The sequence below is a fragment of the Cervus elaphus genome, chromosome 19 (genome assembly GCF_910594005.1).
Source record: "Cervus elaphus chromosome 19, mCerEla1.1, whole genome shotgun sequence".
NCBI classification, from domain to species: Eukaryota; Metazoa; Chordata; class Mammalia; order Artiodactyla; family Cervidae; genus Cervus; species Cervus elaphus.
The window spans coordinates 52,022,893-52,037,074 of record NC_057833.1 but is presented as its reverse complement, the minus strand read 5'-3'; the positions used below and the strand labels follow the sequence as shown (position 1 = coordinate 52,037,074).

Genomic DNA, 14,182 nt, shown 5'->3' with positions numbered 1-14,182 from the left:
ATTTCTAAAGGTCAATTGTGCCAGGCTGGTGGTGGGGGTCTGGGCTCTTCTGTTTCTTGAGAGAGGCAGAGGTGGGCAGTGAGAGAAGGACTTAGGTTCAAGACAGCAAGACTGACATGAGTGGGGCAGTTGTTACCAAGAAGGAAGACTTGGCTAAGTGTAGGGGAGAGCAGCGCAGCATTCAGAGATGCCCAACAATGAGCAGGCTACCTGTGGCCAGTGCGCTCTCAGTCACCGAGAGAGGCATGACTGTCCACAGGAAGGCTGGTCCTAGAGGGGGATGTGGCAGTGGGCGGGAGGCTCACAAATGACCGTTCCTCATTCATCCTGTGACTGGTGGGTGAGGTGGGGGATACAAGTGCAACCAGGCATTACCTAGGATGCAAGACTTGCATCCTTTTTACTTGATGTCTAAGCTGCCTTTGTTCCTTTTAGAACAAAGCGGAACAGAAATTTTTAAATAAATTAATGGTATGTGACCCTGAATAAGTTATGTCATCTGCTTGGCCTCAGCTTATATATCTATAAAATGAGGGAACTGCAATAAGCAATCTTTCTGGCTTCTTCTCACTATAAGGATTTGTGATCCTAAATAATTCCTACACCCTAATGGCAGTACTTCACAGAGGGGCCTTGGGAGAGTGGGGGGCAAGAGTGAGGAGGAGGGCACTCACATGCAGAGTAGTAGTCAAAGATGGGGTCTTTGCAGAAGGACTTGAAGCGCCACGTCACCACCACATCCTGGAGCTGGGCAGAGGTGGTGTAGTCACATTTGAGGATGACCGAGGCAAACAGGGTAACATAGCGCTCTGTGTGCTGGACCGTCACCAGCAAGGACATGCAGCCTGCAGCCAAGAGCAGAAGACAATGCTGAAGGCAGACCCGGACTCTAAGGGGTGACTTCCTTCTATTCATGGGGCAAGAAAAGCAATGCCCATAAGCAAACACATTGCCTGACTGGTTAGGAGCAGCTCACAGGCAATCGTCTTACTCAGCCTGGGCGGGGTTGGGGTGGATACTGCACAGACACCCTGGAGGAGATGGAGGGAAAAAAGAGGAAGGACTATGACTCCCAAGTTGGTCACAGTCCATAGAGAGTGATGACACATCCAACAATGATAAAGAAACGATATTAAAAGAAGGCCATAAAAGAAAGGCTTTGCTAGTGTAAATATTTTTTCATGTCACTTCTCTTTTCAAAATGTTTTCCCATTTCCCTAAGGATAAAGTTCAACCTCTGTACCCTAGCCTAGGAGACCAGTCAGGTCTGCTTTCAGTCTTTCTCTGGGGCCTCATCTCCCTTCATTCCCCACCCTGACAGAGGGCTTTGGGCACTCTAGACTTGCCTCTATCCTTCTCGTGTGAGGATCGATGTCTTCCCCAGGTCATCCCAGGTGTACATCTCTTGGCTGGAGCACTCTTCCACATCACCAGTTGCCACACCACTCCCTTCACCAGGCTAAGCAAGATTTATTTCTTAGGTTTTCAGCTGCACCCTTGCCTCCTCTGACTGCAAGTCTGGAAGGGGCTTCCTCTGTTTTCCCAAAGTGCCCTGTCCTACCTCTGGCAGCACTTTTCACACTTCTTGGGGATGGACTGGGTACTGTAGGCTTGGAAAAGGCCTACTGGGCTTGCTTCTGGTTCACTGTTCAAACACAAGAGCCTCATACTGGCACCTGTCACCTCCTTAAAAAGTGAAGTCACTCAGTCATGCCCAACTCTTTGCAACCCCATGGACTATAGCCTGCCAGGCTCCTCTGTCCATGGAATTCTCCAGGCAAGAATACTGGAGTGGGTGCCTTTCTCCAGGGGATCTGCCCAACCCAGGGATCAAACCCAGAAATCCCACATTGCAGGCAGATTCTTTACTTTCTGAGCCACCAGGAAGCCCTCAGCACCCAACAAATGTATGTTGAATACATGATGGAATGAATGACAGTGAAAATTGGCAGTACAACTGATCCAACATAAGCACAAAACAAATTTTTAAAAAAATGATCAGACTGACAATTTTCTTCACAAAAAATTTGAAGGAACTAACAATTTTTCTTCTACTTTTAAAAACTTTCTCCCTTTACTTTCCAAATCTATAGATATACTTAAAGTTCCAAGTCTGTGTTGATGAGGAACCAGGTGGCACAGAAATGTCAGGTGGGACTTTGACACGGTCAGAGGCCCACACATAACCAGCATCTTCAGATGTTACTATCTCAACATGGATTCTAGGCCCAGTTATAGGGGCCTTCTTATAGCAGGTTTAATGTGGAGAAATAGTACTCAAACTTAAGCATACATCACCAGGAGGACTTGTGACAGCCCAGAAAATTGTCAGCAGAGTTTCTAATTCAGTAGGACTTGGGTGGGACCCAAGAACTTACATCTAATAAATTTCCAGGAGATACTGATACTACGTCTTTGGGCACTGTACTTTGAGGACCACTGGTATAGACTAGCTAAACTAAACCCAGGCTTTGGACTCAGATACAGCTGGGTTAAAATCAAACTGTACTACTCATTTGGACATCGGAGAAGTTATTTACTCTCTCTGAGCTTGTGTTTCCTCAGCTATGAATGGAGATTATATCAGTACTAACCTCATCAGGTTCTTGCAAGAACGCAGTGAAATAATCCACACTTCTGGCACCTGCCATGGTAACTGGCAAGGTGCTTGCATTTATGCTGCCATGTTGGTGACAGTGTATGAGTCTTTTTCCTTTTTCCCCTTATTCTGAGAGCCATGGAGAAAGGAATTCAAGTTAGAAGTCTCTCCAGTACAATTCTCAAGTGGAGCTGTGTTCATGTTGACTGAGTTACTCCCACAAACAAAACAGTCACCCCCCACCTTTCATAGCCGCTGGGTGGGCCTGGCTCAATGGCCAGAGCCATGAGCATGATGCTGGGTCCTGCCTCACCTTCTAGACACAACCCTCCTAAAACAGAACACCATGGTTTATGATGGGATCAGCATCCACTTTTCTCATGTCCACAGAGAGACAGCAAGACGCTGCGCTGCTTGGGACAGACTCTGGTCCCCAGAAGTGACCTGAGCCCTCTCCAGGGCTGAGCTGCAATAAGGATGTGCCAGTGACAGCCATGCTAGAGAGGGTCTGCAGAAGTGTGGGGGGAGACCTGTGGGTGGGGGAACCATCACAGAAGGAAAAGAGAGTTAAGCCAGATTCTAAAACCAAGGTAGGATTAAGATGATATGTAAAAACAGGAAGAGGGCAGAGAGACTCATTGTGTCAGGATGGAAGAAAGGAGTGAGCAAAGGCCCTTATCATAAAGAGGCCGTTCCTTGGGGAATCTGAAGGAACCAGTCCAGCCAGGGCCTCTGGCTTTACGGGAGACAGATGATAAATAAGGTGAGATGATGGTGGGGAGTGGGAGTAGGCAAATGGGGTGGTGTGTAAATTGCACTCCAGAATCTGTTTCTAGTTAATGGATAATCACTGAAGGTTTTTCTGAAGAAGAAGAATAAGGTGAAAGTGGTGTTTTTAGGAAGATGGATGACTTCCTTATTTAGCTGTAAATGGAAAAAGAACATCATTTTGAAAATAAGCCTTGAGGAGTTTGCGTGGGGCGGGGAATAGTTGCTGTCTCTACTAGCTGTAGGATTCCTGGAAGTCAGTCCAATAAGAATCAAGAGCTAATGACTAGTATCTGAAGCTTAACATGGATTATTTCATAATCTGATTTCTTTACTTTTGCTTCTCTACGTTCACCACCTCTTTTTTCCCAGAACTGACCTGGATTAAACCTTGGAGCTTTTACCCAACACAGCTTTAACTGAACAGCAGAAGCAGCTGCAGTAAGATCTGACAACAAATAGGATGGCATTGTCAACATTAGCTTATTTTGATCAGTAACATGCATTGATTGAAATAGAGAGAAAAACACTGATTGGCAATCTAAACAAAATCCCAGACTCACAAAGCACTTTCAAATATTTCCTTCTACTCACTGTCTTTATGAGCCCTGGGGAGAAACAAGCTGTGCCACTGCATACACAGCAAACCTGAGATTGGACAAGGCAAGTGGCTTGTCTGTGGTCATTTATTTTCTAAGGCAGTTGGAACCAAGATTCTGCCCTGAGCAGAACTGGGCTATTCTTTACATAGAGGAAGATGTTGGTATTCAATAGCTTGCAAATAATCAGAGCATGGGGCCAAGCTACACAGGCAATAATTAATATACTACAGGCAGCAGTTACTCTAATACCGTCATTAGTAAACTAGGCGTTCTTGATTTTGTTGAATGGTAATCTGATACAAACGACAGTTTATTCAAAGGACTCCAGTCAACATTATTTGTATAGAGGTGGAATATATGCGAGTGGTGGGGGGTGGATAGTACAGGTGTGCCAAGAGTCAGAGACAAGTATTTGGTTGGAGCCAGAAATTACTCTGGGGTAACTTTGAAGATGGCTGAATCTGACACCCTGAGGCAGAAGAATGGGGACAAGCGTGATCACCTTCATTACCAAATGCTCACTCAGCTTCTCTTCCATGAATGCCCTTATTGTGGACAAACCACACGTGCGGTGACATAACTCACCTTTACCAACGTCAGAACTGGCTTTGCTGCTCTTTTATCCTTTCTTTAATTTCATCCCTTAAGTAAATTTCAAGCCTTGAATTATGCCAGGTTGCCATGTATTTGACCATATTGCGCTCACTCACACTTCCTCCAGGGGTCTGTTAGCCCCACAGCACCCTGCACAGTTCCCAGACCTTCACCCCTTGCCCAGCCCCACATAGAGAGCGAGGGCATCTCTCAGGACAAAGGTACTGAGTGACCAGCAAACCTTTCTCCCATCTTCTCAGCTGCTGCTCTGGATCTCAGCATTTACTGTGTGCCAGGTGATAAACATACACTGTCTCCAGTCCTCACAAAGTCCCCTAGGGTGGGGTCAGTCCTGGCCATAGCTATGGGCAAAAGTTCAGAGACTATAATAAGCCAAGCCCTCTAGCCTCAGTATTTGAACTGGAGTCTTGCTCACAACAAAACTCAATCTTTCCCAAGCAAGCAAGCCTGACCTTCCAAGCAGAAGTCAGGAACTGGACTCTCACAAAGCAGGAGGAATTTCCAGATTGGGAGGAAGAGGAGGGAAGTAGCAAGACAGCCCATTTCAAAGTCAGAAACTTTCCATCTTCTCCTTTAGCCTCTAATTTCTCTGTAAAATTAACCACATTGGGCATGCACGCTACCAAGCAGGTAAAGTTTTCAAGAAAAGACTAAGGGCAGCAGAATCTGGGCTGAAAATATGAAGAGACTAAAAAAGATAAGTGTTCTGTTTATACATGTCCTGGTTGCATCTTTGCTCTTTTAAACTTAGTTCTATTGAGTTATCAAATTCTTAGATTTTCTTTCTGTTCTTATTCTCTTCATCATGTGGCATCTCCTTCTTCCCAATTCATCACCATCTAATTTCCTAGTTGTATCTATAATTTTCTCTTGAAAACTTTAAATTCTGGAAACTGATTTTCTGGGTTCAAATTCTGCCTCCACTCCCCCAATAGCTAAAAGACCTGATAAGTTATTTCCAAACTAAGGTTGTTTCTTTACATGCAAAATTAGGATGATGATAATATGTGTTTGATAAAGTAATAGTGAGGACTAAAGGAGATAAATATGTCCACCATTTAGCAAAGAGCCTGGCACATAATCGACACTTGATAAATGTCAGCTAGCATCTGTATTGTTTTTTATTCTGTCCACTTTAAGAAGTTGAAATCAACTGAGAATAGCATGTAAAGCATTTCTGAAAGAATTAAAATAATACAAATGTAAGCAGTCATTACTGCCTTCTCTTTGCAAAATGAGTCACTGCATTAAAAGCTCTTAAGGCTGTGCCTTACCTGGCAAATCCATTCAGTTGGTCTCCTCTGTGAAAGAGGAAGAGGGATCTGTCATGTAAGGGTGGAAAGGTGACTTCAGATGAGATAACGGAGCCCATGGGAAGGAGAGAAGGGGAAGGGGATTCTCGGTTTCCCGCCATGAGGTACTTTCCAAGACTTTGCTGATGCGCAGAGTGGAGACTATCATTCTGTGTTAAGGTGGAAGGAAAATATACCAAAGAAAGAAGAATATCTTTACAACTAAATGCCATGTGTTCCCAAATAGATGCATATTCTTTGCACATTTATTCAGCCTGTTTTCCCCATGTAGTAGAGTAGGAAAGATGTTTAATAAGTTTCTAGAAATTATTATCCATACAGCAGAGGGATCTAGGTACAATTTTTTTTTTTTTTAACTAAAAATCATTTTCAGGGGACTGTTTGGCATTTCCCCTCCTTTTCATACGAAGGGTCTTGCTTGGAAGGGAGGCAGGGCAGAGTGCAAAGTCTTTCCCAGCAAGGGGCAGTAGCCTACTGCTGCCTCAATGGAAGGTCTTGATTCCTGTTTTTCAGGCACCCAGGCACTTCTGCTCCACTCAGCAGGTTAACAAAAGTACACAGATTTAATCCTATCAGAGTTTATGTCAGGGCAAGCTATCTCCCCAAGTATATTTACCATCGGTACTTGTCACATTTCCTTAGATAACAGTGCAAACAGGATAAGAATCCAGAGGAAGAGGGCCTGGTAATGCATGGACAAGAATTAAGGGACAGAGAGAGCTAGGACAGGAGAAAAGGGGAGAAGAAATCAGCTGGGGTGGAGAAGGAATTACGTCTATGCATTACACGTTTAAAGATCTAGGTGCACTTAACAGAGTTAGGCTTGGAATGGCAGAAGCCTAAGGCTGCCCTGGGGAGGAAAATGGTAACTACTGAGCATTTTGATGTTGGTCAGCATGGTATTGAGGGTTTATTATACAGTATGTCATTTAACCTTGGCAAATCCCCATGAGATCAGCCTTATTTTCATCTCAATTTGATAGATGAGGAAAATCCTCAGGTAGATTAAATAACTGGGTTGAAGCCACACAGCTAATAAATAGCAAGACTAGATTTAAGCTTACCTCTAAAATCCCAAATCCTACAGTTTCCACTGTACCACTTGCCTTCTAGGTAAGTTTCCTAATGACAGAAGTTTAACACTTTAGGGGACATTTACAAATTTATTTCAATCATTTTGTAGAGAAATTCCTTTTTTTTCTTTTTTTATTTATAAGATAAATAATCAGAAACTTAAACAATAGAGAAGGGTATAAAGTAAAAAGTTCCTCCTTGCTCACCATGAACTCTAGTCTCCAGAAGCACTATAATTTGCTGTCTATCTTCCACATCTTTTCCTACAGTTTTTTTTTTTTTAATTAATATTACGTGCATTGACTAACAACTTTGTTTTTTCTTCAAACTAATGAAATAGCATTATATTCTTTATCAGTATAAATAGATCTAATTTTTTTAGTGACTGCTTGAAAATTCACTACATGGATGAACCATAGTTTACCCCTTTTGCTAATGACGGGCATTTAGGTTGTTTCTAAATTTTCATTATCACAAACAATGCCGAAATAACTTATTGAAATGAATACCTTTATGTTATATTAGGTATCTCTTCACAAATGTGCTTTTTTATAGGATGTGTTTCTCAAACTGAGATTGCTAGGTCAAAGGGGATGAGGCCTTTAATAAATAATTCAGTAAAGAAATTTATATTCCCATGAACAGTGCGTGACACTCCCATGTTTCACCACAATCTTTCCAACAGGGGAGAATATTAATCTTAAAAAATTTTTTGATAACCTACTAAGTGAAAAAAATAGCTTCTCAGGTGGTTTGAATTTGGTATCCTTTAGTTATTATGAGTAGAGGACAACAAGCCCTGGTTGAGAGGCAGATGCGCGGGGTTTCCCAAAGTCATTCGCTCAGGCCAGTGATTCAACCGTGTACCCACATGCTAATCTCAGAGCACATGCAAATTTAAGTCTCACCAAAATGACAAATTTCTGTGTGCCCTGGGCCTCCAGAGGTCACTCACTCACTCACTCATTTATTGAATACCTACTAGGAGCCAAGCGCTGTTCCAGATGATAGGGGTAAAGTAGCTGATAAGAGAGACAGAGTCCCTGTACTCTTGGAACTTATACTCTTGGTGGGCAAGTCAATAATAAATAAGTAAAAGCATAAATAATGTACTTCTGGTCATGGATAAGCTTTACAGGATTGTTTAGAAACTGGTAGAGCTTTGTATAACAAGTCCTAATACTCTACAATAAGAGCCAAGACAGACACCCAGGCTCAAGTCCTCCTCATAGCTTTTCTTGGCTGTTTCAAAATCTAAATTGGGCCCCAAATCTAAATCCTCCTTCTCCTATTCAAACTTGGGTTCTTCCCTATCTCCCATCTCAGTCAATGGGCTAGACTGAAAACGAGGTATGGTCCTTGACATCTCTTTCTCCCTCACACTCCATACAAAATCTATTATCAAATTGGGTTTATTTATCTCCCTAGTATTTCTGGGATCCCTCTCTCTCCATTTTCACCATCACCCTAGCACAAGCTCCATCACTTCCTGCCTGGATACTGCTTCAGTTAACTGGTACCTGCACACACTCTGGTTTTCCTCCATGTGGATAGCACACTGCTGTCCATCTCCCAACTCTTTCTCTTTAAATATCTCCAAAAGCTGTCCATTGCTCTCAGGATAAATACAAAGCCTCCTACCGTGATCCATGAGACCACGCTATCTGGTCCTACCCACCCCTGCCTCCTTTCCACCACATGGCCTGTGGCTTCCTCCTCTCAGTCATGGTGACATTCTTGCCATCCCTCATTCTCACTGAGCTTCTATTCAGCAGCCTTGCACATGCTATTCATTTGTCTGGGATGATTACACCTCAGCTCTCAACTCAAGCGTCATTTCTCCACAGAGGGCCTCCCGAATGAGCAAAATCAATCTATTACAACCTCTTGTTGTACCTTGTATCTCTTTCTCATGGTCCCTGTCATAGCTGTGTTTCTACATTTCCTCGTTTGTCCCTCAGACCATAAACACCATGGAGTCCAAGGCCATGTCTACTTTTGTTTGAGAGCATGTCTGGCACACGGTATACATTAAACATCTGGCAAATAAACAAACAAATTCATACAAGAAAGGGTAAACTGCTTGGAACAAATTTTAAGTGCTCTGAAAGCACAGAAAATAAATCATTAAAGTTAACCATTTGTAATATGGCCAGACAAAAGGCAAGGAAGAAGCAAAAAGCAAGGAAGAAGAGAGTATGTTGGGGGTGGGAAGGGTACAAGAGGATGCTCACAGCAGTGGAGACATAGCTGCCCAAGTTAGTGAGGCCAGAATGAGTGAGTCTTGAATTCCAAAGATCTTTAATCCACTCATACAGACTATAGAGATCTAGTAGAGGTTCTTAAAGCATTAAAGTGAAGGTGCATGCGTGCTATAAGTTGCTTCAGTCATGTCCGACTCTTTGCAACCCTATGGACTGCAGCCCGCCAGGCTCCTCTGTCCATGGAATTTTCCAGGCAAGAATACTGGAGTGGGTTGTCATTTCCTACTCCAGGGGATCTTCCTGAACTAGGGATGCAGCCCTTGTCTCTTATGTATTATGCATTGGCAGATGGATTCTTTACCACTAGTGCCACCTGGGAAGCCCACTAAAGTGAAGGTGGGAAAAATTAACCCAGGTAGGTTAACCTATCATCTGTGTGGAGAATGGTTGGAACTAGACAAAGAAGTATCAGGCCTAGAGGTAAGGAGATGGTTAAGCTGCTGGGATTAAGCAACAGAACATGGTACTGGGTTTGGGAAATGAAGAAAGTATCAAATCCTTTCCTTGACCCCACCTAAGATTTGTATTTTGGAAGATCTAGAAATAAGTACCAGAGAAAGACATGATCAGTCTTTTTAATTCTTAAAACAGACAATTTTATTTCTCCCCTAAGGACTTCAAATAATGAAATAAAGTATTAGGCTAAAAGAAACCCAGGCAAACAGTACAGTAATTACCCACCATCTCATCCCACTGCATTGCTATTGTGGCAAGATGTTCAATAATTAACATCTGGTTAGACATCCCAGGGGCTTCCCAGGTGGCGCCAGTCATAAAGAAACACCTGCCAATGCAGGAGACATAAGAGACATGGGTTCGATTCCGGGGTTGGCAAGATCGCCTGGAGGAGGACATGTGAACCCACTCCAGTAATTTTGCCTACAGAATCCCATGGACAGAGGAGCCTGGTGGGCTACAGTCCAAAGGGTCATAGAGTTGGACACAACTACAGTGACTTAGCATGCATACATGCAGACATCTCAGAAGTAGTCAATTTCCATTTCTACCAGGATTCAATGAGACAGAACAAACCTGCTCCTTCGTATGAAATAGATGAAAGCACAATGGACTAAGAGTGAGGATGCCAGGATCCTCATCCCAGCCCTCAACAACTCCACTGTGTCAACCTTAGACACCTGAATTCTCTGGACAGATTTCTTCATCTGTAAAATTGGCTGGAAGGAGAAGACAGGGATTGGGGGTGATTTCTACTTGTGTTCCCAGAGCACTCCATTCTGAGAGGTAATTCAGGGAGCCTCACATGGGGTGAGGGGTGGGGCAAGGGAGAGGAGCAGTAGGCAGTCCCTTATCCACCACCTGAGAAGCTCCACTTTACTATTTACTATATCAGGGACCAAGGCGTATCAGGGCTTCCTGGGTGGTAAAGAATCTGCCTGCAGTGCTGAAGACCTCAGTTCAATCCCTGGGTCAGGAAGATCCCCTGGAGAAGGAAATGGCAACCCATTCCAGTATTCTTGCCTGGAAAACCCCACAAACAGAGGAGGCTGGCAGGCTGTAGTCCATGGGGTTGCAAAGGGTCAGACACAACTGAGCAACTTCACAAGGTGTATTAGGTCTTCAGTATGATCCCAACCTTCACAACCACCACCAAAGGAAAGCTACTGGTTTAGATGTTAAGAATCTTGTTCTTTAGAAGTCAGCTGTCTGATTTCCCAAACAATGATAACACAAGTTGAGAGCTACATGGATCTATAAGTTAATACCCCTCTAAGATCTAAAGATTTAAAAATTCACAAAAGCACAAATGACACACAACCTCTTAGAATCTGGGGGGGAAAACTAACTTTTCATTCCAGAAATAAATTTTGAGGTTGAATGATGGTAACAAGTACTATTAGCCATTAATGCAAAGGGCTGCAGGAACTTAATTTAGCCTTAGGTTAACAGTCTGTTTTAAGAAGCAAATATTACTTGTGTGATAAAAATTTCTTCCTTTTTAAAGAAAAAAGTTTGGAGAATTACACACACACAAACCCTCTGATCTCACCACAGCTCCAAACATAAAAGACTATGGTAACTTCACAGGACTTCCTGACCTCAGAGGCTTCTTCAGAGGCCCAAGCCACACTGACTAGCCAGTGTACCCACATCTGACATAATCTCATTACTGACCCACACTTTGCAACTGCAGAAATTTGGATGCTAATCAGAGGGCTGGGTTGCCTCTTCTTTAGAAGCAAAAGACAAAAAGGTGATAGAACAAAATGAATACATTCTAGTGCAGGGTTTTCCAAAGTTCATACCTCAGTTTGCAGTGGATCTTGAGAAAAATCAACTTACTGGATTTTTCTATTTAATCTTGCTAATTTGGGGTTAACTTTCTATGAATTTAAATGTTATTAAAGCAATATTTATTGTTAACTTGATACTTTTAATCCAACATGGTGACTGCTTTTTTTGTGTATGTATACCTCTTGTTGCTATTTTATAAATCTCATATATGTGTGTACATGTCACAATGCAAACTATATTTCTTCTGGACTTAGAACTTTTCCATGTTTAGCATTCTCTTGTTTTAAAACGTGTCACGCAGGTAGGCTTCCATTTAATGAATACCAGGCAAACACGGCACTCTGTATTATTTGACCACCCCCAGCATCCTGGCTACTCACACAGCATGGCTGGTTCATGAACACATGTAGCTCTACTTTCTGAAGACTTTGTCCATTTAGCAATTGTTTACTTTAAGAATATACCCTTTGGTTATGGTCACTGTATTTGAAAAATGCTCAGTGTTCAATATTCCTCACAAAAACAGAACAGCTTTTAAAATATGCTGGTGATTTAAGGATTGAGGTTTACACCCTAATGGGATTTTTGTCTGTAAGGCTTCTTTCCTCACTCTTTCTTCCTAAATGACTGCTGGCTACAAGTCCTAATTCTGAGGATGGTGTGCCCAGGGCCACAGTGAGAGTAGACTTCAGCTTTCCCAAAAAGAGCTCAAGCAGCTTCAGAAACCCCTAGCTGCTATGGAGTTTGAGCCAAACGTGTGAGGCACAGGACAGAAGTCTGTGCAAAACTGGGATTTTTACGAATTTGTTTTCACAGTCTAAGCTGGTGACTGCTCTGGTGGAATTTCGGGCACTTCCATGTCGGTGCAGTTTAGTCCATTTCCTTGTGTATCATGAGCGTCCAACATTCACCTTCCTCAGCTTCAGACAATTTATAGGACCCACATCCTACAGAAAATGTGGTAAGCCAAAAGACCTCAGGGATAACAGTTTTCTAGCCTTTTGCAATTCTCCCTCCCTTTCATTCTCAGCATTAAGCTTAAAAAGAGTTATAGAATCTTGTCTGAATGAGATTTGATTACATCTGAGCTATCTTCATGTCCTCTCAAGCTTGTAAAAACAGAATTCTTCCTGTACCTTCATTTTACATCTTTTCCCACAGAGAAATACAAGACTCAAACTGGTCTGTGAGCAAACTGAGCTGACCTCCCACTGACAACTAAGAGGTATGAGGGTAGCTATTCCTAAAAGGGAAGTAAAAAAGGTAAAATGAAATAGAACAGGGCAGAACTTCCAAGGCAACTCAGGCTCTGGTTTGCAAGGTCACACCTACATCTCAATTGAAAAGGGCTGAAAGAACCTACACATTCTTTCACTAGGCTCTCTCTTCCCACCTGATTTCACTCGTGCAGATCACGGCCTGCCATTTCCCCAACTGATACACTGAGACACACAAAACCATGCTTTCAGAGCACAGAGGATTGGCCTGGAGGTTAAGGAAATGAAAGATGGTGGATGGATGAGCACTTATGCGGAGACAACGATCATGGGGTAAAGTTAGGGAAGTGAGCAGATACAAAGTAGAAAAGTGACACTGAACATGGTTAGCAAAGAACCTCGCGTTGTGATCCTATAAAACATTAATAGATCCTGAATCATATCGAACTTTCCATCATATACTGAGGATACATATACTTCTCAGAACTAGATAGGTGTATTTCTGAGCCAATATGGTTGTCACTGTATGTAAAACCTATGGCAAGTATCAGATGAAAGGAAAAAGTAATTAGGAATGGAAAGAGTGGCATTTCTGCCTCTATCAATCCGGCTTTAGAGACCAAGAAGTGCCTAGAGAGCAGGAGGAGGCCAGAGGCTCTGAGTTTCTTCCTTAGTTGCACCTGTTTCGTAAAGGCCTAAGGTAATAAAAGAAAACAGGTTCCCACAGGCAGAAACTCGATCCAGTCTCCGCACATCCTGGCGCCCCGTGCCAAGAGCCACCAGAGCGCGGCCCAGGCCTCCACTGTCCCGCCTGCGGCCAACTCTGCTAGGCCAGGCAACAATGGCTTCCTCTCTCCTTGGGCCCGGCTAGGACCCATTTTCCTATGGCTCACCTGTTGGGAGCCAGGTGAAGAGCAGCAGCCAAGGTGCGGGCAGCTCCGAGCCCATGCCGGCGCTCTCCGGCCCCTTTCAGCTCAGGGACTGCTGGAACACTGTGTCTTTCTTCATCAGCGACCCGTCCACGACGCACCACTTCTCCAAAAGCAATCCCTCCGTTTTGCCCTCACTGGGCGCAGCGCGGCGGGTGGACCGACCCTGGGCCCCGGGCAGGTACCGCCGCCTCCTGCCCACCTGGGGCGCTCCTCGCGGCTCCGCCTCCCGCTCCTAGCGCCGGGGCTTCCTGCTCCGCCCCCGGCCCCCGCCCGCGGCCCTTTCATACCTGCCCCCGCCCCCAGGCAGGCTACCAGGTGATTCTCCTCAGTGAACAGCGTTTCCTGCCACTCTCCGCTTTGTCTACGGAGCCTGTTACCCTATTCTCCAGAAGTTCTCGGGAAATCTTATGCCTAGCAAATTTCTCCCCCTCTGTTTGTAAAATTCTGTGGATATAACTTTTTAGGGAATATTTCCTGCCGTATGTTTCCATTCACTCATACATGCTTGGGAAATTCTTTTTTCCCCCACTAACACCACACTTATA

General features: G+C 43.7%; 1 protein-coding gene across 2 annotated transcripts in view; it reads right to left on the bottom strand.

Moving 5' to 3' along the window:
* ILDR1 (immunoglobulin like domain containing receptor 1) overlaps positions 1-13,845 on the bottom strand; it is a 32,769-nt gene extending 18,924 nt beyond the window's left edge. For both annotated transcript variants that reach the window (XM_043874604.1, XM_043874606.1), the window contains exons 1-2: positions 13,599-13,845; positions 675-845 (exon numbers count right to left, since the gene is read on the bottom strand). In XM_043874604.1, coding sequence (XP_043730539.1) covers positions 675-845; positions 13,599-13,653 — 226 coding nt within the window. In that variant the 5' untranslated portion in view covers positions 13,654-13,845. The remainder of the gene's footprint in view (positions 1-674; positions 846-13,598) is intronic.
* Between the last annotated feature and the right edge of the window lie 337 nt (positions 13,846-14,182).